The 22,976-nt window shown below is 36.9% G+C and overlaps 2 protein-coding genes across 5 annotated transcripts; both read right to left on the bottom strand.

Moving 5' to 3' along the window:
• Positions 1-720: 720 nt before the first annotated feature.
• On the bottom strand, positions 721-6,578 carry LOC103964810. Its single transcript, XM_009377788.3, has 10 exons — positions 6,193-6,578; positions 5,970-6,020; positions 4,360-4,479; positions 3,071-3,571; positions 2,314-2,753; positions 2,115-2,214; positions 1,926-1,985; positions 1,687-1,776; positions 1,494-1,607; positions 721-1,404 (listed from the first exon to the last, which is right to left on the bottom strand). Exons 1-10 carry the CDS (start codon positions 6,526-6,528, stop codon positions 1,093-1,095), a joined length of 2,124 nt encoding a protein of 707 aa, XP_009376063.2. The 5' UTR covers positions 6,529-6,578; the 3' UTR covers positions 721-1,092.
• A 2,059-nt stretch (positions 6,579-8,637) lies between these two features.
• On the bottom strand, positions 8,638-19,052 carry LOC103956733 (ABC transporter G family member 28-like). Of its 4 annotated transcripts, none has more exons than XM_009368759.3 (14): positions 18,540-19,052; positions 18,364-18,440; positions 17,725-18,000; positions 16,787-16,850; positions 16,528-16,674; positions 16,160-16,194; positions 14,547-14,620; positions 13,356-14,278; positions 11,945-12,241; positions 10,878-11,369; positions 10,277-10,425; positions 9,457-9,746; positions 9,222-9,352; positions 8,638-9,134 (listed from the first exon to the last, which is right to left on the bottom strand). In XM_009368759.3, exons 1-14 carry the CDS (start codon positions 18,764-18,766, stop codon positions 8,978-8,980), a joined length of 3,339 nt encoding a protein of 1,112 aa, XP_009367034.2. In that variant the 5' UTR covers positions 18,767-19,052; the 3' UTR covers positions 8,638-8,977. The 4 variants fall into 4 exon arrangements, with proteins under 4 accessions (XP_009367034.2, XP_048425066.1, XP_048425068.1 ...); XM_048569109.1 differs by having other exon boundaries at positions 14,600-14,620; positions 16,532-16,674; XM_048569111.1 differs by having other exon boundaries at positions 18,396-18,440; positions 18,540-18,680.
• Positions 19,053-22,976: the final 3,924 nt, after the last annotated feature.

Raw genomic sequence — 22,976 nt, 5'->3', positions numbered from 1 at the left:
ATCATCTGATTTTATGTACCTTTCTCTTTAAACGCATACGCAACCATCTCATTTGCTGCTTTGTTGCACCTTGAAAGAGAAAACTTAGAGACAACAAACTTTATAACTGTAACTTGTCACCAATTGTGTTTACCATCCGTTGTCCTTATTTTTAGAGAAAAAAACAGATAATCGGAAAAGGTTAGTCCATGGACTGCGTTTACAATTTTGTAAAGTCAAAAGCTTGACTGAAATATACGAAAATTCAAACGTCGAACGTCAAACAACATAAGTAGGAACTCGGCCAAGTTGGCCAACCGGCAATAATAAGCGCTGACCAAATGACAGTGACCACAACAATATGTCAAAACTGAGTTGCATGCAGGGGCGGAATCATTTAAGCGAGTCGGGTGGTCTCCGATTCATGCATGACATGGGAGGAAATGGACCTCTCTTTCCCTGTCGATTGTCGATCGATGATTAGAAAAACAACATTGTATTATGCTAGTGCCAGTCGTCAATGTATGTGTGTGTTACTGTGAGATGTTAATGCATTAAAAATTTGAAATTTACATGCATCTATAATTGCAAAACAAATACCAAATTAGAAGAAGTGCGACATAAGAATAGAAAACTTAAGTTGTGATACCACGCAGAACTATGGAATTCAATTATTGTATTGATAGCACACTAATCTCTTTATTTTTAGTCCATCTTCTCTGCTCCACACTAAGAAACATCTTTGATTAACTTCGTCACTTCAAAAAAAGTCCAAGCTACAAATATGCAAATGATAATTATTCAAGCAGGGAGTCCTGAATTGAAGCAGCTCATCATAGATTATATTTCTATCTGCTATCTTTTCGAGTATATTTCTCCTCCATACACACTCAGGAATAAAAAAGAGAATGAGGTATATGTTAGTAAACGTGGAGAGATTCATGAATCGAAATAGTTACAATGGCTAGTCCAGGTAATACAAGCGGAAGTGGTATTCAACTAATGGGCATAATGACCAATATATCCATAATCCAACCCTTGATTTATTCATGAACACACTTGGTATACGTGATAGTCAACACCAACTCGAAGAAAAATTAACCAGGGACTTGATTACATGGCCAATATGTACTGAAACTCAAAATCATATGGCATTTTCTCAACAGTGGTAGTAATATTGCCACTGCTAATTTGACCCCTGAAGCAGTCCACCATTGATTTTCTCAATGACCCAGATGTTGGTAACTGGTGGCAAACCCACTGAACTAGTGAGTCCACATCCACAGCAAAATCAAACATGTTTCCTAGCAGCAGTTCTGGGAACACAATTTTCTTTGAGCTGGTCACCACAATTGATGCTTGCAGGTACTCCAACTTTGATCTCTCCAACTCAGCTACAACACCGTCGGCCGTGTATATCCTCACCTGAAAAACGTAACATTAATTTCCGGAAAAGATGGTAGCATTAGTACATTAATCAGATGCAATGTTGGAACATTCTATATCAATTGTACCGCGGGAGAAGAACGAGTTCCACAACACAGTGCAAATGTAACATTAGGATCCATGGACTCGAGACCGTAGAGTTCGCGGATGCCTTTATCATCTTTCTCACCATTCCGAAAAGCCTGTGGAAAATGACATGATATGAGAACATACTAGTACAGTATAAACCAAGCATTTGATCATAAGATCAGTCATATTTACCTCTTGCATACCGGAAGGTGCTGGCTTCCTCAAAATGTAATGCTCTATGGATTCAGCATTTAAAATCTTTCCCCCTATGTTCAGACTTGCCTGAATCAAATATTATTCGTTACTCGTAAAGATTAGTAAGGAAATAAACTTTTGAGCAGATATATCTAAAAAAATTTTCTGCCAGTCAATGCCTATACTTTCATATATGCCAATTCGATGCTTAATTTCAGCTAAAGCTTGGGGCTTACCTTGTTCATCAATGCGAATAATTTTTCCACGGACGAAGGCACTCCGTACTGGAGAAAACCCTGATAAATAAAAAAACTTCAGTAATCCAGCATGAGAGCTTGAAAAGGATTAGGCACACTTCAGACTTGCATCTCTTAATTGAATATTAATAAGCAGAAGGAAAAAATGGCATTTTTTTGTATACATACATTCATTATACAAGCATTGTAAATGTTGACCCAGAATGCTAGCTTCTGTTGGTATGTCAAGGACCCCAAATCCACCACCTGGAGATAGTTCATCAATACCCTGATGCACAAGGACAATAGGAAAATAATATTAAAAAGTCATGATATGAAACCACGTGATAGTGTTACGATCACAAAGACGAAAACAACTAGTAAGTACCTTAATTTTTTTAGTAAAGGAATAGAGTTGGAGGCTGAAATGGATTTTGGATCCATGGAGATTGAAGTGAAAGTAACCAAGTTTTTGTAAGGGCCAATGTCTCTAGGAATACACTCTTCCACATTGAAGATGCCATAAGGGTCTTGTTGCCTTGACTCCTTTTGTAACAAAAGGCTTGACTTTGCGTTTGCGCCAGTATCGTCCCTGAAGCTTCTTGAGGTTATGGAAGAGTTGATAGACCTGGAAATGGGGCCTGACTTCTCTATTTCCATTGTTCTTGTTGCTCTAAGCAGCCTAATGTATATGAAGTTTAGACACTTCATGATTTCCTCAGAGAGCTTGTTTGGTTGCCAATTCTGGCTGTTCTCTTCTAATTGTGTTGGAATTGGTACAGATTTTGGTGGGAGTTCTGAAGTAATCCCTGGATTACGTTCTTTTAACTAAACAAAAAAACAAAGCCATGCATCAATTAATTGGTGATAAGCATCTTCAGGCATGAAACTATGAAATGAAATGAATTAGTCTCATCAAATTAACATTAGTAGCTCACGTTACCAAGCATAATAAACTAAAAGTGGAATAATAATCTTTGGGTGCAGCACGTTATACGTAATCTCCCTCTCAATACATGCCTGTATACTATCAGTAAGATCTACATGCACATTATAACAGAGAGTTGTTACATATAACTGATGCATACAATCTTTTTGAAATTATAAAGACGGAATAAAAAGGAATGTAACAAGTTAGGGCGCACCTTGGGTGACGGATGTCTTGGAGCTCGCAAGGGCGAGGGTGCCCTCAAGGGCGAGGGTGATCTCAAGGGCGAGGGTGCCCTCAAAGATCCGTTGTTTCTCGGAAGCTTATTTTGAAATTTAACATCCTCGTAGAAATAATTTTCTTTCTGGTCAGAAAATCCTCTCGAGTATCCAATTTTTTCGTTTGGACTGAGGTCGTTAAGGTGATCATAATCACCCTTGATTGCTTTACTTATGAAATGCAATGCCTTGGTCTCATGATACCCCATTCTCTGGCTCTCATTGTTAACACTTCTGTGTATGGGGCTTGGCATTGCTACATTTGATGCACGAGGAATGGGGTTACTAACTAGGTTTCCGTGTTGCCATTGGTTGGATAGTTTTGATTCCTTTGTAGCTTCTTGTTCATGCTTCAATCCAAGTTGAAGTTGGCTAATTTGGCCTTCAAGTCGACCAATTTCTCCTTCAACCATAGCTAGCTCTGCCAAAAGCTCCTTCATCTGCGTTACTCATAGAGGAGAGTATTATATTTACTCTTTTATGAACAACGAAGTAGTTACATACTAGTAGAACTATGATCCCAATAAAGTAGTTATACCAGTAGAAGTTAGAACAATAAAGTAGCTTCATTAACAACTTATTTTTTTGGTAGATGTGTATATGCAATGAGCCTCAGTTGAGTCAGCTGAGGGATTCCTTAATAATTTTGTTTGAGGGACGCTTTTGTAGAGCTTACTCCATTGCATTTCAACAATTGGAACTATTTAATTTTTAGGTTTTCTTTCAAAGATCATCTTTACAAAAATCGATCACACAAATCGGACATACAGGTGATTTTAGATCTTCTTATAGCCAAATTGGAAACCAAAGATCATCTCTGCAATGCAAGTTTAAATGGTGGTCATCTTGGTGATTTTTGAAGCACCATATTTGTATATATTTTTGTCATTATAATCGAATCTTAATCATTTTGAATTTATCTAATTTGTTGCGAAGAAGATCTATGAGTGATGAATTAATACATATGCAACACATATATGCTGGCAAATTGTAAATCATGACTATTTAGGTGGAATCATATATAAATGTCCAATGTCTAATCTTGACTTACTTAGGATCTAACCATACAAGATGCATGCCATGCAACATACAAAGTTATTCTTTAATTAATATGTTATAATTCTTAACATCTGTAGTATAACTTTGTATAAATTGTCTAACTGTCAAAAAATCCCATGCATAAAAAAGTCAGCCGCATGAGGTAGCTTAAAAGGAAGAAGATAAATACCTTGGGAGGAAGAAATCTTGGGATAGAAATAGCAGAATCACCATTTTTCCGATTGTGGACTTGGTCCAAAACCTCATGTACTTTCTCTTCCTGATGAAGCATTCTTTTAAGCAAAGAAACCTACAAAATAAATAAGGAACTTGTCAATACGACTCTCTCATCATACATTATATGACTCCTGAACTTAGAGTATGAGAAAAGTTTAAGACCAAAATTTAGATTCTGAAAAAAATTTAAACTCCTAAACTTGTTTTTTATACAATGATATATTTACACTAAAGAGTGACGACTTAATTAAGGGGTATGGTTTTCTTTGCTGTAAAATGCTGGTAGGGGATTCAATTAAGGGTTATGGTTCTCATTTATTGCTTCATGCTTTTGGGTAAGAACTGCTTTGTCAAAAGTTGCACTTCAATAGTATGTCACAGTTTCAAAAAAATTTAATTTGGTTTCCTTGACAAAGAACATGTACTAATTAAATTGGCCTTGGGAATCCAATGGATATTAAGTACATATTCTCCTTGCAAAATATGGCTCCCCAGCTGGAAGAACCAAAAGTTTGAAAGATAAACCATGAAACCTTGAAGAAATATAATGGTAGATAGTTATGGATGCCTAAAAATGATGTGTTCATAAACATGATTCACCCCTATCAGTTTTAGCTATTTTTCTTATCCTAGTACGTAGGCCAGGAAGGTGACCCCATCACCCTATGATTGCAAATTTTATGGGCTAGTGTCAGTCCGCCGGTGAGATATTATTTTGAATGGTGTTATTTACGCACTCATTTTTATTTTTTATATTTTTCTTAATTTTCGACCGTCAAATCGAATAAACAAAAAAAGATCAATGAACAAAATTAATAAGGGTATGTGAATAACATTATTCATTATTTATACAACCCGACAAATACCCTGACAGATGTGGGTTTTATTATTGAATGTGCGATGAGATGGTGCGAGTGTTAGCAAGCATGTTAATTTTGCAAGTATTTGCAACTCTTATTATGTGTATAAATCTATATTATTATTATTAAGAGAACCCTTCTTGTCAACTTTTTACCATTTTTTCTTATTATGCCCTCACTTTTGATACACACTATTGACAAAATGAGGGCAAAATAGTAATTTCGTACCTTTTGACAAAATGACAACCATATCTCTATTCTTCCTATTTTACCCTCTTTTTATACTTATTTTTCCAATTTTACCATCACTTTTGATACATAATATTTACATAAAGAGGATAAAACAATAATTATGTAATATTAATAAAAATATGCACTTATTAAGAGAAATTGTTCACACACACAAAGTGTGTGCTCTTTGCTAGTATATATAATAAATACTTGCTTTGAGTGCCATTAACTAAGTGAAGAGAATTTTTTATGTATTTGAAATATGAGCTGGTACACTATTGTTATAATATAAGTAGAGAGAGGTGACATATTTTTCAATACTTCTTCATTTGTATTATGACAGGTGATATACCACTCGTATTCCGAATATACATAAACAAATAGTGCCGCAAAATTGCTAGATACTCTTCGTTAAAACAACTTTAATCAAATATTAATATTCAGAGAAGGACTCGAGTCCCATCCTACGTACCTCTCTTTCAAGTTCCTCTTTCTTTCGTTGCCCAGAAAGTTTCTTTTTTCTCTGCATTTCCAAATTAACAAACTCTAATGCATAAGAAATTGATCATGAAATAGCTAGCTACAAAGAGTACAATTCAAGGCTAACCAAAATAAAAAGTAAAATATTACAAATGATTTACATTATGCAACATTTTTTAACATCATCAAGCGTCACAGATTCATATGGAACTTACAATGTCCGACGGAGTGCGAACGGACAAGTCGCCGGGGCTCGCCATGAACAAAACCTCAGTGCAGCTTAGCTTGAGCCAACTCCAACGCTTACAAGAGGCAACATAAAGCCAAGAGGGTAAGATGTTGTTGGCAGTATTTTTGGTGAGGTTTTGAATATGTTCAAAGCAGTGTTGATGTGAGGACTTAATAAGCTTAGTGCCAAAGCAAGGGTGGCAGCTACTGGTTGTTTCTGTTGTTGACGTTTGGTTTAATGAATGAAAAGAACTTTGAGGCGTTGAAGAAGAAGATGAGAGAGAGCTTTCGGGCTGATGATCATGTTGTGGGTGGGACATCATGCAGGGAAAATAAGAGGGGGTGGTGTGGTGGTGGAGTGAGAGGTACGTGGGAGGGTTTTTGGGTTTGGCGTAGCTTGCAATTCTGGCTTTTGGTTTAGCGGTTATACCTTACAATTACAAAGACCTAAAGCTCTTTATATAATTATAGCAAACAGTAAATACAGTCATGTATGAATGATCATTATCAATAACCTTCACTACCATATCTTTTTTCTTTTCTTCGACTATAGATATAGAGGGACGAACCCGAGACTTCTAATGTAAATGCGAATGTTTTTAACTAATTGAATTATAAGTCTTTGTTACTTTTAGCCATAGTTAAAAGAACGAATTTTGTAAAATTTGAGATATATGAATAGTAAGATGTCTAGATGCTTATGTTGTCAAATTATCATTGTAATCCACCTTAAAATAATAGAATTAAAAGGGATGAATTTCTTTTATAGCTAATCCTCTTCTAATCCCTCCAAATGAAAATTCCTTCACTTCTACTTTAAATATGCCTTGAAATTTCAGAATTCTTCGTTGCAATCAAATCTTGTGTACTAAACAAGCCCTAAGAGACTTGTTTTTGGTTATCCGAAATAGATGAAAGATACAAATATGACCCTCGTACTATGGGGAAATTCAAATTAATACACCTTATGGATGTAGATGTATTAGCATTCTCACGCATGCTAAGCATGTAGGATAGCATGTTCTTCACATTCCCACCCCATCCCGTCCCATCCCGTCCCGTTAGGACGGATGACCAACGGGGTGGCGGGATCAGGGGAAACTTGTCAATCCAACTGCTTTATCTTGCTCATTTGTCAGTTAATTGTAGGGCCTATTTTATGGTATGAAATACCAATGATTGTAAAAGAAAATTATCACAAATCGATGTAATGAAATTCCTAGAGGGCACTTCCCCTTCCATGAAATAATTAATGGCCCTCTCACTGTCTCTTTAATAATTAATGCGATTGGTGTATAATAATGTAGATCAAAACAACCCCTAGAGGAGGAAGGTTTAAGTTTAATAATGTGGGTCAATACAAACCCTAAACCCTGCTATGGCCATCACTACCTAGGAGGCAAATTCTCTGTCCTCCCACTTTCCGTGCCCTCCTATTTTGTGTGGTCACGGTTAAGATGTTGACGTGGCTTAACCGTGACCGCACAAAACAGGAGGGCACGGGAGGGCATGGAAAGTGGGAGGGCAAAGAATCTGCCTCCCACTACTTAATGTGATTGGTGTTTAAAGCCATAGTTAGCTAGTGGTGATGGCTTCGTGTCCCAACGTACATCAAATCTAGTGAGTTATCTAAATCCAAACACTAAACAAAGCCGAGTCCCAACACATAGTTTGACAACTAACACCAACCATGATCATTACTCTGTACAATGTTGTTGACCATAAGATTGTTTAGGCCAATTACATTATCTTAAGTTTGAAACAATTACCCAACATTTGGATAGAGAAAATAAACTAAAAATTCAGAAAAAAAAAATGTTTTTTTTTAAATTAATGCGCACTAATTCTTTCATTTAAATTCGTAAGTACAAAGGTAAAAAAAAAATTGCGTATACAATAATAAACTTTAAATTTCGAAGTACTAAAATTTCAGGAGTTTTAAGATGAAAAACAAAAAATCACGTACAACACCGCCGACATCACAACCACCTTGCTATGGCCATCACCACCACCATTTTGGATGTTACACATTCTCCTCTTTCTATACATGGTGGTGCAGAGGGCTCAGCACCATAAACAATCCCAACTTCCCCTCCCCCTCCTTTGAAGTGTAAGTGGACTCCTCCATCAAACCAAAACCAACCAAAAGATTGTTCTCCTTTCCCAAGTGGTTGAGCTCCACCTTCACATGAATCTTGGGGCCGAGGCCTGAAACACCGAGCTCAGGCCTTGAGTCCTACAAACCGTGGATGGACCCAAGACCCATGCTCGGAGCTCGTATTCAAATGCTCATCCAAACATGATAAAACTTTTCAACCAACATCTCCTTCCTCGATTGCATTCCAATTCTCATCTCACTCTTCGCAAAGAAACACAACAAAAACAATCCTAAACAAACATTTCTCACACTACACAGTACAGGCAAACGTCGCGAAATTTCAAAAAACACAGAACCGTGTGGATACAAATCATATAGAAACAAGCGATATTGTACATCAAATGCGTAACAGGAAACTTTACGAGGAAGAGCTACACTGAATAAATAAAATGCCTCTGTTATCTATAAGCCTACATATTGGAAAAGCTACCTAAAGGAAATGCCACGTTTACTCTTATCTACAGGTTGCCACTATATTAGTTCTTCTGTACACAACAATCTTGTAAATCTTTGGTCATCTTCTCGATATGTTTAGAGACTCCAAGGGTCAAGTAGTGAGACAAGCGTCTCCATTCATGTAAGGAGGGAAGGGGTTGAAAGGATCAAGACTGATTTTACTTCTTTTGCAAGAGCACCATTAAAAAGTATGCAATCCCTCGAAAAACAATACCGGTGATGACGAGGAAGATTATACTACGGTTCCAATGATTGAGATCATAACCATTTTTCATAAGTGAACCGCATCGCGTTATTAGCCACACTCCAGAGTACCTAAAAATAAAAGAAAGCAAGAGGCTATAATATCTTCCCGAAGGATGATGCACAATAATTTTTTAGAAATAACAGGTTATTACAAACCTTTTGGCATTTGATATGACAAAAGCTTCCAAAGCCCACTTAGTGTAGCACAAATCAGCTATTCTTGAAACAAATTTGTTCTCGTTGTAGTTTGCGATCAGAGTCAAAACGACTGGAAGAAGTACTGACCACTGCATGACACAACAAATGGCTTAAAACCAGAAGGGGAAAAAAAACGCATGCAGATACATTTACACATTCCATTAATAATTTCTCGATGTGAAAAAATTCTTACCAGTTGGGCTGGACCAGGTGCCAGGTAGATGGACAACGCATAAGCTATACCGGTAACACAGTATACCAGACAAATCAAAACAATGTAATTATCTATGATAGATGATCTTGGATTGTTGAAGAAATAGAACATAGAAAGATACACAAGAGGCTTAATGATTGTATTGAAATGGTCAACTGTATCCTTTGAAAGAAAGTACGCCAAGCTACTCATGCCAGAAGAGCTCTCCCTCCAGTAGTGCAACTTATCCAGTCCAAACGTTCTCAAAGCAGCAATCTTGCACAGGAGAGCTGAAATGCAAACAAATTAGGAGGGGTGAGAACTAAAATATGTCTTGGTAAAAAGCTATTATTTGAGGACACGAACATGAGTAGTGATTTGACATGAATGTGGGTATCAAACACGTCAATTTCCAAACATACATAATGGCATGCAAATAGATATAGGGTAATGTTCTTTTCACAAGCAATCCAGCATTACTAAGAATGTTGCAGACTGTCAATTGAGATCATATGTCCAAAGGGCAGAGAGAGACTATAAAAATATAATTTACTTACTGTCTTACAAGAGAAATTATAAAAATATAATCTAATGACCTATGTGAGATTTGGGTACAAGTTTAGGGACTATTACTCTATTTTAGTCAACAAATTATTTTTTACTCATCAAATTATATACATCTAAATGGCATGTCCCAGACTTCCAGAGTTCCAGTAACTTCCCAAAGAGGCAAGTTGATTATGAAAACATCCTAGACCATAAAGTAAAATCAGAGTTTAAGGAAGCGATGCATAATCAAGCAACAAAATAGTTTACTTACAAACTGCTATGACTGTGTATGTATAACCGAGTGCACCAAAGGTTTCATCGCTCACTTTAGCAAGTGTTCCTAAGCAGATTCCAGCTAGCAATAAAATAAGAAAATCTACAGCTTGTGTTCTAGCTTCTCGTAACCGCTGCTTACCTCCCCTGTAAAATCCAGAAATACAACAAATCAAGTTGAACCATTAGAAGCAATATAATCTTAATAGCAGTTAGCAGTTGCAGGAAATAGACTCTGCTGAGGGTAACAGGTACACTGTGTGACAGTGGCAAGCCTATGGATACTTCATTGTTAATTGTCTAAGCCTTCACAGATAACTAATTAATATCGTCTTAGCATCTTGATTCTTTTTCAAGTATAGCGGAAAAGTAAAGATGATAAGTGCCATCCTTACTAGCATAATATGTATGTGCAACAATGCAAAGAATTATCCCCACCCGCTCTTAGGTTATCCTACTGCTAAATGCCCCAAGGTCTTAACTTCTCTTGCATAATAAAACTCAACACATTTATACAACACTCATCATATCCATATGGTTGATATCTATAGAAAAATAGAAATTTTTGTGAACCAAAATACTAAAAAGAGAATATCCACCTTCCAAGGAAGTATCTATATTGCTGGAACACGCCAGGGGTAGTCCGTTCAGATAAGTCGTTTGACTTTAAAAAATTATGTTGTATAGCGTCCTTATTCACCTCAACATGACACTTAACATCCTGCCAAAAGTCTCCAGAAAAGGACTGTCCCTCAGATCCAGCATTTGGAGTACTTCCTCCATGAGCTGAACTTTCACCGGCAGATGCAGCCATCCCATCAACACTCTGAAGCATATCCATAGGAACTGGGTACCCATTATGAAGCATCCATCTAACAGGTAGTTGCTTATAGGTCACCCCTGTGGTTGTATTTGGTTTTACTATGCCTTCCAAAATATCAATGAAATAGTCTGGAGGGTTGACACGCTCAGGGACGGTAATCCCAAGACTAGCAAAGTACTCTTCAACTTTCTTCACTGATCCATGATACACCGTAAGTCCCCCTTTAGCCAGAAGGATCAAATCATCAAACATCTTGAACAAGGTATAGCTGAAGCACCCAAAAAAAGACAATAAGGAAAACAAACTACTTAAAACTGACTAACAATGAAATTCAAATATTACTTTTCCTTCAATGGTCCACAAAGTTTAGTAGCCCAATTTCCAAGACATGTTTTATGTATGCTCATTGTTTTACAAAGATTTGTAGTAAATGTCATGAGTTCTCACTTTCCTTCTCCGAGGAATCAATCTCATCCTAAGCATTTAGGAGTACAAATTGTAGATTAAAAAATTTAATATAAAAGTAAAAGCTAGCATACAAATAAGTGTGTCCCGCAACCTATAACCAATTGTCTTTTCTACCCACCAAAGAAATAACTTCGATAAGAAATCAAATTTAAATAAAATGATTTCCGAATCGAAATGTATCTGAGTGTGATCCAAAATGTAGGGACACATTGTGAATTTTTCAAGTAAAAGAAAGGCTTTGTGGTCTAGGATATATGTGAACCATTCAGAATGCTCTGAAGGATTTAAAAGACCATCAAGGAAAACCATGCAAATATTAAAATAAACAAGTTACCTCAAAATGTGCATTCTAGTACTTACGACAAATTATATTACCTAGGTTGGTGGACAACCATGCAAATGTTAACTCCTTCAAGAGCCTCACGTCGAAGAGCTTTCAGTAATAAATTAGAAGACGAACTATCCAAACCAGATGTAGGTTCATCTAAAATTAGAAGTGATGGTTCCATGACCATTTCTAGCCCAACATTTACTCGCTTTCTTTGACCTCCAGAGATACCTCGCTTCTCCACCGTCCCAACCAGGGAATCCCGCACTGCCTGCAGGCCCAAGGATTCAATAACTCTTTCAACGACTAAGACCTTTTCTGGTTTAAGCAGATCAGCAGAAAGTCTACAATAACCAGAAAACAGAAGAAAAGATAGTAGAAGAACTAATGTCAGTACCAGTAAAAGAATGTCACCAAGGACGTAAGAAAGAGATAAAATAAAAAAGAGAGATGCTAAGAGACTCTCGAAGTGAGACTCTCCATGGACTCTCTGCCACGTCACAATTTAACGTTAATTCCCATGCCAACGTTATAAAACATTGTGCCAAAAAAATATGACGTGATAGAGAGTCCATGGAGAGTCCCACTTTTGAGAGAGTCTCCTTAGCATTTCTCAAGAAAAAAGGAACAACAGAAAAGAGCAGAACAGTCCAAAACTGATCAGTGTCTTTGATATTGCCTAGTAAGTGGCTCTATAAGCCTTTTCGACCAAAACAAAAAAGCGGTTCTGTAAGCCTAAGTTAAATAGAATTTTGATCATATTTCGTGTTTGTTCCCAAAAATAGCAGAAAGGATATGCACATGAAATTCAAACAAAAAAATGAAAAATATGTATTAAAAAAAACATTTAGAAGCTTAAAAGCTTTACTGTTTGATTCAAGAATCCATACTTTGAGTTAGTTGTTGACTCCACATCACTATTTGGTAGGAGCTGGGCAACTATTCGCAAATTCACTTCAGAATTAAGAATCATTTACATGTCAGTTTTTTTTTTTTTTTTTTTTTACTACAGACCACTCCTAGAACAATAGTGCTACTTCAAGATTATTAGAGTCCTATTATTTCTTAAAAAATGGACCTAAAGAAAGGAATCAAGAATTTTGTTGGATACATAGATTGTTGCTTCAGAGATTGAAGTTGTGAATCATAGGGCTTAATGAAGTAATTAAAAATCAAACAAAAACCAATAGATTCCCACACATATACATGCTAGTCGGTAATATATTTTCACAAGATCATTTTGGAAGCTTTGTACTTGAAATGTCAATGTTAGAAAACCACCCTGCATCATCAGATTGACAAATAAGAGGCGAATAGTAATGGGAAATTCCAAACCCAAAGACCTCTTGCAACCAATATCATGTTAGACAACCATTGGACCCAAAGTTTAAGCTGTTAGAGAATGGACCAACCATACAAACAAAACTAGCAGCAACTATGCAAACTAAATGTGCATACCTGCATCTTGCGCTAAACCAGAGATTCTCTTCAACTGTCAAATTTCCATGCACAATATCATCTTGTGGCACAAAGCCAATGATTTTCTTGTAACAATGGATAGATTCCATCTTTCCATTTACAAGTATCATACCAGTCATTGTGCACCCCCTCACTTTTCCAACCAAGGCAGACAGAAATGTTGTTTTTCCAGCCCCGGATGGACCCATGACAGCTGAAACCCGGCCAGGCGATATTTTCCCAGTCACACACCTCATAAGATGTTTATTTTCCCCTTTCAACGTGAGAGTTAGATCTTTAAAAGCAACCTCAATTGGAGGTCTCTTGCTGATTTCAATATCACTGGCCATTTGTATGACCCCAGAGAAGGTTAAGTTTGCATTCTGCTCCTGTAACGCCTTTTCCTTCTCAATTTGGCCATATGCATACTTGAAAATTTGACTCTGAGTATGCAACTGCTTACCTTTCGGTGCTTTCGGTGCTTGCTTTTTAATGTTTTTATCTCCTATTTCTAGATTGAAGCCTTCATGACTATTTGGGTCTTCCTCGATTGCATTTATCATTTGTGTGAGGTTGATTTTTTCCTTCATCTTTCCTTTAGATGTTCCAGCTGATTGCTCACCTATCCCGGTTGGCATAGGTGGCAAGGCACCATCTGATCCAGGTTTAGCCTGTCTGAATCCTTTCAGCGGGTCTGACTTGGTAGATTTTCTGCGAGAAAATGTACGTGAAAACTGTGTTGACAATCCAACTGCATGCTTCTTGGCAATGTCTTTCGCAGATTTCCATTTTTCACGTGCTTGTGCATTTTCTCTAACACTTTGGACTGCTTTTTCCCTGGATTCCGCTTGTCTTTTTTCTCGAGTGGCGAGAACTTGGTCAGAACAATTATATATAATGAGAAGGATGAAAATTAATCCAGCCTGCATTCACAAAGAAAGTTCATCAGTACAGATGTTCTAAAAAACATTGCGAAAAACATTTATGAGACAACCTGTTAGCTCCTTGGAAAATATTGTGTTTGACACATATAATAGAAGGGAGATAACAATGTAAGTACTCCATGAATAGGTCATTCCACAAATTTAAATAGCCACCAGGGTACAAATTTAAAGAACCACGATTCTGATCGTGGTTCTAGAAGCTTACATTTGTCATCTCAATATTAAAGGAGTAAGTAAGACCACTCACAAAAATCATGATACCATATGCAGTAATATTTTGATTTTCTGATTGCGACTTACAAGTTGCCATCCGGAAACATTCTGCAAGTTAAACAACAATGGATATTATCACTAGATTCAAAAGCATAGATAACAATCAGACTCGAAGCTCAAAAGCAATAGACCATTGTAGAAAACAAAAGCATTATCTGACATCTAACATGACCAATGTTTTAAAAAGTGAAGGCGAAGCCAAGGCATTTCATGGATAGCCTCGCCTAGGTGATTGCCTTGAGCCTTGAGGTGTGAGGTGAAAGCCTCACAGTTCCTAAAATTATTATAATACTTAATGTACATAATATATATATATATATATATAAAATACTTTGTAAAAAAATCAAGCAAGCATGTCAAACAATCAAATATTGGACTATTATTATTATTGCTCTAATTCACATGCCGTTCTGGGTTTGGGCTTAAAAAGAGATAAAAAAATCAAACGCCCAGGTCGCCTAGGCCCCTGAGGCAATAGCCTAAGCATTTAGGCTACTCTGTAGCCCACTCCCTCTGGCAAGAGACGCTTTCTTCATAGCCCCGCCCCAAAAACTGCCTAGATGAGTCTTAAAACTAGTTTTTTTATTACACTGAACAGCAAAGGAAATCATACTATTAACCTGATAATACTCCAAACTAGTTTTTTTTTACAAGTTGCCATCAGAATAGTACTCCAAACTGACATTATATGTACTCTGACAAAACCAAGCAGCTGTATCCAAGTCATAAGTATATACAGAGAAAGATAATAACAAACTTATGCAGTTTGCCAACTTGCCTATATGAGAGTAGTTTGAAAATCCACTATTGCTCAAACAATAACAAGGATTTTCATACCTCTCAACCTCACAACCCATCTCCCTATGTACCCAATCTCATCTTTCTTGGACTCCACTCCCCATACAATTTTTCACTCGAATTCCTCAGATGTTCCCTTTTTGTGTCATCTCATACCCTTGCAACCCTTGGTTCTTGTACTTCTTGGACCTACCACCCTCCCCTAGTGTTGACCCTCTTTTCAACACAGAAATCAATGGTATCTCTGACAACAACTCAGAAGAATCAAGTTTTGAGGATTAGGTCCAAGATAATCACCTTGTCATAATTAACACCATTAACTAGTGCCCCCACTGAAAACTCCTTGTTAAGATTTCTCACACAAATTGTGAAATTGTGGATACTAATTTTCATAAAGATCTTTATTCGTGAGAGTAGAAGGAAATATTTGCTCCGACAGGAGTTTCATGTTGCTTTTAGATGCATTTCTACCATTTTCTAAGATTTATATTTCAAATGTTAGTATCAGAAATTATGTCTTCCTTCACAGATGAACAAGTCGCACACCTAATATGGAATTGTTCCCTTCTTCCATGCCGTTTTTCTTTTTCTTCTGAAAAAGTGTAACTGGCGGTTATTCTTTCAAGAATAATGTTTCCTATAATTATTATCAGATTTGGGACCAAAATTCATATCGCTGTTGCTGAATTTCGCCTTACTAATTTAGTTTTTTCAATTTTAGGTTACTAATGAAATGAAATGAGATTTGGTATCTCTGATTCTATTACATGCATGAAAAGAGAAACTAACCTTCCTGAGTTGTGGAACCTTTCCTGCAAAAGTATCTGCAATGGGCAGAAATTGTCGCGTAAGCATAAATAAAGTGAACAACTGATGGATTCTCTGTTTAATGAAAAAGAATCATCTGTTCAAAACCAGATGATGGTAATCAAGAAGCCCATGTTTTCAGTCGAAATGTACAAACATGCAGCAATGAAGGAATAAAGTAACAACTGGTAAATGTAAGGGCAAAGGACCATTTGGTCTAAGCATCCCTCCACTTTGTTAGAGGAGGTCCTAAGTTCAAATCTCATAAAGGATTGCTTACTGAACAAAACAAAAAAAAAACTTTCAAATGTAAGGACAAGTGCTACAAGTTCCAGGATAATTATCAATACCCACTACTGCAAGGGATTTTTTGGATGGTAGACGGACAATATGATCCACCCGTACAGAATACCTCTTTACTACTAAGGACATCAGCCCACTTATCTGCTCCTCCACAGGTATGGTTTCGCTTCCCAGGAGGTATCTGATAGCTGTATCTGTAGAATATTTCTGCTGATAAATATTAATGTATGCTAAGCATAAGGAAACTTGAAAAGTAGATAGAATTCAGAAGAAAAAACAAAAGTTACAAAAAGAATATGAACTTACGGTTCACATATACCAGATCCATTGTTCAGTTTCGCAAGTGGGCAGTAAGCACCCATTGGGCAAGCTTCATTGATACAGATGAGAAAAGTTAATAACGAAAACCAACAATGCTAACGACTTATATATTACAGAAGTATAGCTTTTCAAAAGGAAAGGATCAAACAAAATTTAGTGGAAGACCATCCAATAAAGCAGTGGGTTCTCACATATGTTCAAGTTTTAACCAGCCCTTTTAAGATTGGCTCCTCATCTCAGATGCAATCTTAGATGTCTATAGAGGTATCTCCACTTTGAAGCCGTGAGAAGTTTGATAGCGGTGGAGTGTATATTGATATTGAAAATCAAAAGTTTTTATAAATGACTAAGATGACACAAATGTTTCAAACAAACATGGTTATGGCTTCAAATCACAATAGTCTCTATGGTTTCGCCTAGATGTCCAGGTATGGCTTATGGTTTTAATTTTGTTGAACACCTTGTGGTCTATGTTCATTACCAATATCAATCAAATCTCCTATTTTTATCAATTTGCACAAAGAACATCCAAAACACGTCACTTGCAGGGTATAGGGTCATATCGCATACATCTATTGATTGGGTCTTCATGACTTAGGAAAATAGTCACAAAATGATTGTAATACCCCTGCACATATTAATTGAGATGGGAGATTTGACTAAAGACTGGTAGCAAATGAAGACCACAAGGGTGTTCTGAACAAAATTAGGAGCACAGGACTTAGCTTGACATGTAAGAGAAATCATATATATGGATCATTTGTGGTTTCAGGCCTAAAATGGATATAGATAAAATTCAATGGAAGAAGGATAGATATCACATAAGAACGAACTAAGATGTCAAGAACTGCACTAACAACTAACAAGTATTAAACACTAGTTATTTTGAAAACGTAATCATTTAGCAGGTTTGAAATACTCACGGAGCATGCAAGTAAGACCATGCGGGCAGAAGAAACCCTCACAACAAGGTTGACACTCATCAGTTCTGACAGGCACATACGTTCGATTTTCCAGGTCAACTTGCTCAGCAGAAGCACAAGCCCACCCAGGCTCACATCCAGAAATCCATACAGTCAGATTACAGTTCTTGTTGGGTTTCAAGTAGGTGGTCTTCTGGGTTTGAAATAAACCTTCAGCGTACATCCTCATTTCTGCGGCTGTGCACAATCGACCCATAACCTCCCCAATTGTTCCACCTACAAACATGATCAGAAATGACAAATGAAACCGACTGAAATGGTTATATAATTATCAAGAGAGAGGAGATTGCGCAACAGTGTCAGCATGCTTTACACAGCATACTTTATGTTTAATGCCAAGTTAACCATGTCCCCATTGCCTCCTAAACTCTTTATCTAAGTTCACTCCGGCGACCTCACACTTTGTTCCGCAACATTACAACATGGAATTTCATTCAAGTTTTGTGCTTTCTCTATCCCGCTTCGCTTAGAAAATTTCATTCAAGTTTTCTCCCCCTCCCATTCGTAACATTTTTTACAACCGGTGTGACCCAAAATTAAAAAATTGATGAGAATGGTAACAACTAAGGTTGTATGTACCTGCCATTTTTTTAGCGCAGTTGGTTACGAACCTTGAATCTTTTGAGAAATTGAAAGCCCCATTCAAATCCTCGTCTCTGTAGGGCAAAAGAAAGTAAATTTTCACTATACCAAATCAAAATTGAGAGAGAGAGAGAGAGAGAGAGAGAGAGAGAGAGAGAGAGAGGCAAACTCACACGTCGATAATGCAGAAGCCAAACTTTTTCAAGAGTTCATCACGGAAGACAGGGGTGAGATTGGAGTAGCGACTCAAGATGAGCTGGGTGGCGAGATCATATCCTCCACCGCCGCCTTCGGAATCCTGCCCCGCCGCACGGGGCAAAGGCGAGCTGGAGAAGAAGCTGGAAAACACGAGCACAGAGAGAGCCCTAACAGAGAGAATTTGGAGATGCTCTCTGCTCATATCGACCGCCTTCACCCTCCAAACAGAGAAACCGACTGGCTGGTTGCAACGTAGCGGCCCGATTGGAGGCTGCGACCGATTGAGGGAGGCGATTCGGTGAATGCAGAGAGAGGGATGGGGAATGCGGTGAGAGGAGGGAGAGTGGGAGAAGAAGCGAGAGGGTTGGTGGGGGATGGTGGGAGGCCATGGTGGAACCAGAGAGGCTGAGGAGCTTTGGGGTTTTTGCTTGTTTTTCGGGGCAAAGAAATGGCGGGGAGAAATAGTCGGCGACGGAAATGGAGGGAGAGAGTTGTGATTGTTTGGACTGTTTGGGTGTCCTGTCGTCAATTCAAACGTCGTCGTTGTTCGGGCAACGGCCCATGGGTCTATTGGGCCTCTTCACACATTGTTCTGGACATCACAAAGAGCCCTTTCATTTTTTTTGTTTTTGGTCAAACGATAGATTTTATTAGATAAGCTATCGACGGGGTTTGAACCCACGCTGTCATTGATTAAGAATTTTCACTACGTACACTTTTGGTTGACCTAAATAAAGGACTTATCAACTAGCGGTAATCATCCTGATAAAACTCATACAATTACGTTGGATTAGATATCAATATATAGCACTCTTAATTAAAAGCCTCCAAATCACTCTCAATTAAGAATCTTATTTATTATGGAATCAACATGCTAAATATTATGATCATGTAAGTGAGAGGTTTTATGTTCGATTCTCGCCAAAGACGAATTTAAACCACATTATTGTTAGTCAATTGTAAGGCTAAGCTCATCTCCTCCACTTTAGTGTAGATAATATCGTTTCTTAAATATATATATATATATATTTATATATTGATCATCACCCTATTACGCATTCTTTTACAACGATCCGAGGTCTCTATTTTTTAGTCTTTTCATTGATTATCCTTACGAAAAATTAATTCAATTTGAAACCATTTATATGTTTAAGTATCATCAAGAAATTTCATATTTTTTAGAACACCACGTTTTTCAATTTCGTTGTCAAAATTAGATGTCTCAATCATTTCTAATTTGGCTAATATTTTGCAAGAATAAGATAATTTAAAAAGTATAAATTTTTTTAAGAAAAAATAGACTATTATGATCATGAAAACCAATATGAAGTGTACCACATAAGAATCCCCATTTGCACAAAAAAAAAAAAAAAAAATTAATAATAATTATTATTACTATTAAAAAAAAAACATGCGAATACTTTCGTGGTGGCTTTGCTTTCAGTGGCGGCGGCAGTATTCATAATTTAAGCTTTGGGTTTGTTTTATAATTTTAGTAGCTCTTGGGGTCGATAAGCTTGACTTAAAGATAAATTTTAATCTTAGCGGTGTGCGTTATTTAGTTGTTTGTGAAGCTTTTGTTCATAGTTGGTGTAAATATTGATTTCCTGTTGATTAAAAGTTCTCTATTTTGATTAAATAAATAAATACAGCCGCAAAATGATATTACCAACATCCGGTCTTTTGTGTCACCATCTTCAACATATCAATCTATTTATGTGAGAATTTCATATCCATTAGTTCATACTCAAATGGATAATAAAACAATAGGAAAACTAATGAAAAAAACTTGAAAATTTTTAGTTTTAATGATAAGGACAAAATAAAAGGTAAAGTGAATAGTACTAGGATTGAATTTTTAGTGTAAAAATGTAATTTTTCGTTAAAGTGAACAGTACCGGAAGTTTTTCGTTAAAGTTCCCTAAAACGATGGCACACCTATCAATTTAGCGCACACCCCTTCAGAAACTACTTCGTCTGCGTGGTGGAGTACATAAAGTAGTGCTAGAAGGGGTACTACCTGAAGTGACACCATTTTGTGTGATAGCCATAGCACATCGTTCAGCTTTCTGTAACAGCCACTCGAGTGTCTGCCCTTCGGTCTTGCAACCAAGCTCGCATGTGAGTTGAAAGAGACGGTTCGGCGCATCTCGGTGTTAGGTGAATACGAGGTTCACGACCATTTACCTTAGTACGAAGGCGTTTGGTAGATTTTTCATGGCAGAGGTTTGTGGTTGATACATTATTTGGTGACATGGTTTTCCTTCAATTCTAATGAGGAGTGATAGAGAGGTAATTGATTTCCAAGTTATTTTCTCTAAAATTTTTGTTGGTTTGTTGAGATTTATATATGTGTCCCGTACGTATAAATTTGGTAATTTTTATAGATATGAGTTCAAAATATCTTTTTTGTAATATGCGTGTAACTTTCTTATTCTTCTTCTAATTTATATTGAAATTTAAATGCTTCATTCTATTTTTAGTGGGCTGATTCATAAAAATAACATGTATTGTACATGCATGAATGACTATGTATGGAAAATCGAAGGAAAGGAAAATTCCAACATATGGCTTGCGGATTTTCCTTTTCATCTATTTTTAATAAATTATTAGTTTTATTATATTTATCATAATCCCTAATGTGAAGGTTTAGATGCTAAGGTGTTGACCCCTTCAATCATGATGGTTTTTTAAGTTGAAAATCGATTAATGTAATCCTTAATATTAGCCCGCAAATCAATATTGTCCTTTCATCGTTGTTCTGTCTAAATCAACGTTGAAAATGGTCACGTGCCCCCACATGACCACATTTTCATGGCCAATATCGTTAAAAAACCGTACTCCTTATAATTTGACCAACTACCTCCCTTTCCTCTATTCACATCTGCTTTTTCCTCCATTTTTTCTTAACGCCATTTGTTAAGCAACCTCAAATTAGCCCTTAGAACAATTACTAAGCTTTGTTCTGTTACTTGCCACTAGAAGGGGACTTCAACGAGCTCCTTGGCTCTTTTTTTTTTTGGGGCCTTCCCGTTTGCTTCTTGTACACTATAAGATCAATTAGAGTAAGTATGATCATATGATTAGGTCATTGATCTAGGGTAGGCATTAGGGTTTTGACGGGGGGAGAAAGCCCTTAGATATGATGTTTGCTTTTAGCAATCGTCCAAATACATTTGTGGGTCTTGTTGCTTCAAAAATTCAATAAACCACTCCCATGTGTTCTGGTTTTCAATCTCCACAATTGCATATGTTATAGGAACATCTCATTAATTGCATCAATCCCAACTACAATTAATATATGTCAAGGATATTGGCCTTTAAGCATTCATTTAAGGGTTGGTTTAAGGTTGCTTAATTTTTTATAAGAGCAGCTTCTTAAAAAGTTGGGGCCTTAATTGTGTTCAGCAAATGAAATAAAAAAAGTTTTTTTTTTTTTTTCAAAAAATTGGTATAAAATAGTATAAAGCAGAAGCAGCTCTACACATGCTTATAAAAAACGCTTTTTCTATCAGAGGTAGGTGAACAATACTAATTAATGAAACTTTCACATCGACAATCTTACCCCTATCTTTTTTTTTTTTTTTTTTTTTTTTTTTGCTAAAAGCACTTTTAGCGCTATAATTTACTAAAAACACTTACCTACATTTTTACATAGCTGCTGTTGGAACCAAATCTGCGCACCGTCGTGGATAGTGGATACACAAGTTGAGCAACCTGCAAAACAGGAACAACCATGAGCAAGCCTACGATTGGGGTGGGCACTTTAAGAAAGGAAGCCAAGCCTCACAAACATACATGCACCTTCATTGAAACAGGTTGTACCTCATCCTGATGCCGGCCAAGGGCTTTTCGACGGTCAAGTTAGTAAGTTGTTTTAGACTCAAGCAGTGGGCAACAGAATTAAAGTACAGAGATTGCGTTACTAGAGACAAATCCTAGATGAGTGTATTTATATTGTGTAAAGAGTGACCTTTTTAGGATTGAATCCTTCTTCTAAGCCGGGAGAATCTGAGATGATATTTAGAAGTAGATATTGTCTTAGGAGTTGTGATTGCTTGCGGCACATGTCAATTCCTAGATTGTAGTAACTCCAAGACTTATGAAGGATTTGATTGAGTCTATATTTAGATTAGATCGCGTGTCTTGCAGAACAAGTGTAGTCATACCAGTAGAGTCGTTTGGACTTCGCCTATTGCCCTGGAACAGGGTGATGTTGGTACCATTGCTCCGTCTAATCCAACTCTACTTGGAGCTAGTGAGTCCATGACTGGACTTCTGAGGTAACGGTATTCAGATCAACCTTACTCCAAACGTAGAAAATCATGGTCCCACAAACTGTTTATTTTGCCTTATATTTATTTATAATTTTTTAAGTAATTAACTACGAGGGTAAAATTGTCATTAAGTGA

The sequence above is a fragment of a genome, unplaced genomic scaffold, assembly GCF_019419815.1.
Source record: "Pyrus x bretschneideri cultivar Hongxiangsu unplaced genomic scaffold, Pyrus_bretschneideri_v1 Contig5, whole genome shotgun sequence".
NCBI classification, from domain to species: Eukaryota; Viridiplantae; Streptophyta; class Magnoliopsida; order Rosales; family Rosaceae; genus Pyrus; species Pyrus x bretschneideri.
The sequence above is the reverse complement of the archived record's forward strand: the minus strand, read 5'-3'. Positions and strand labels throughout refer to the sequence as shown.

Bases quoted from the DNA above. Each gene is read 5' to 3' on its own strand.
- LOC103964810 (XM_009377788.3), bottom strand. From the start codon at position 6,528: ATGATGTCCCACCCACAACATGATCATCAGCCCGAAAGCTCTCTCTCA. The intron at 2,754-3,070 runs GTGCGCCCTAAC...TTTTTTGTTTAG, and splicing joins CAAGACATCCGTCACCCAAG to TTAAAAGAACGTAATCCAGG. The intron at 1,777-1,925 runs GTAAGCCCCAAG...TATTTGATTCAG, and splicing joins TATTCGCATTGATGAACAAG to GCAAGTCTGAACATAGGGGG.
- LOC103956733 (XM_009368759.3), bottom strand. From the start codon at position 18,766: ATGAGCAGAGAGCATCTCCAAATTCTCTCTGTTAGGGCTCTCTCTGTG. The intron at 14,621-16,159 runs GTTAGTTTCTCT...TTTAACTTGCAG, and splicing joins AGGTTCCACAACTCAGGAAG to AATGTTTCCGGATGGCAACT. The intron at 11,370-11,944 runs GTAATATAATTT...TGGGTGCTTCAG, and splicing joins ATGGTTGTCCACCAACCTAG to CTATACCTTGTTCAAGATGT.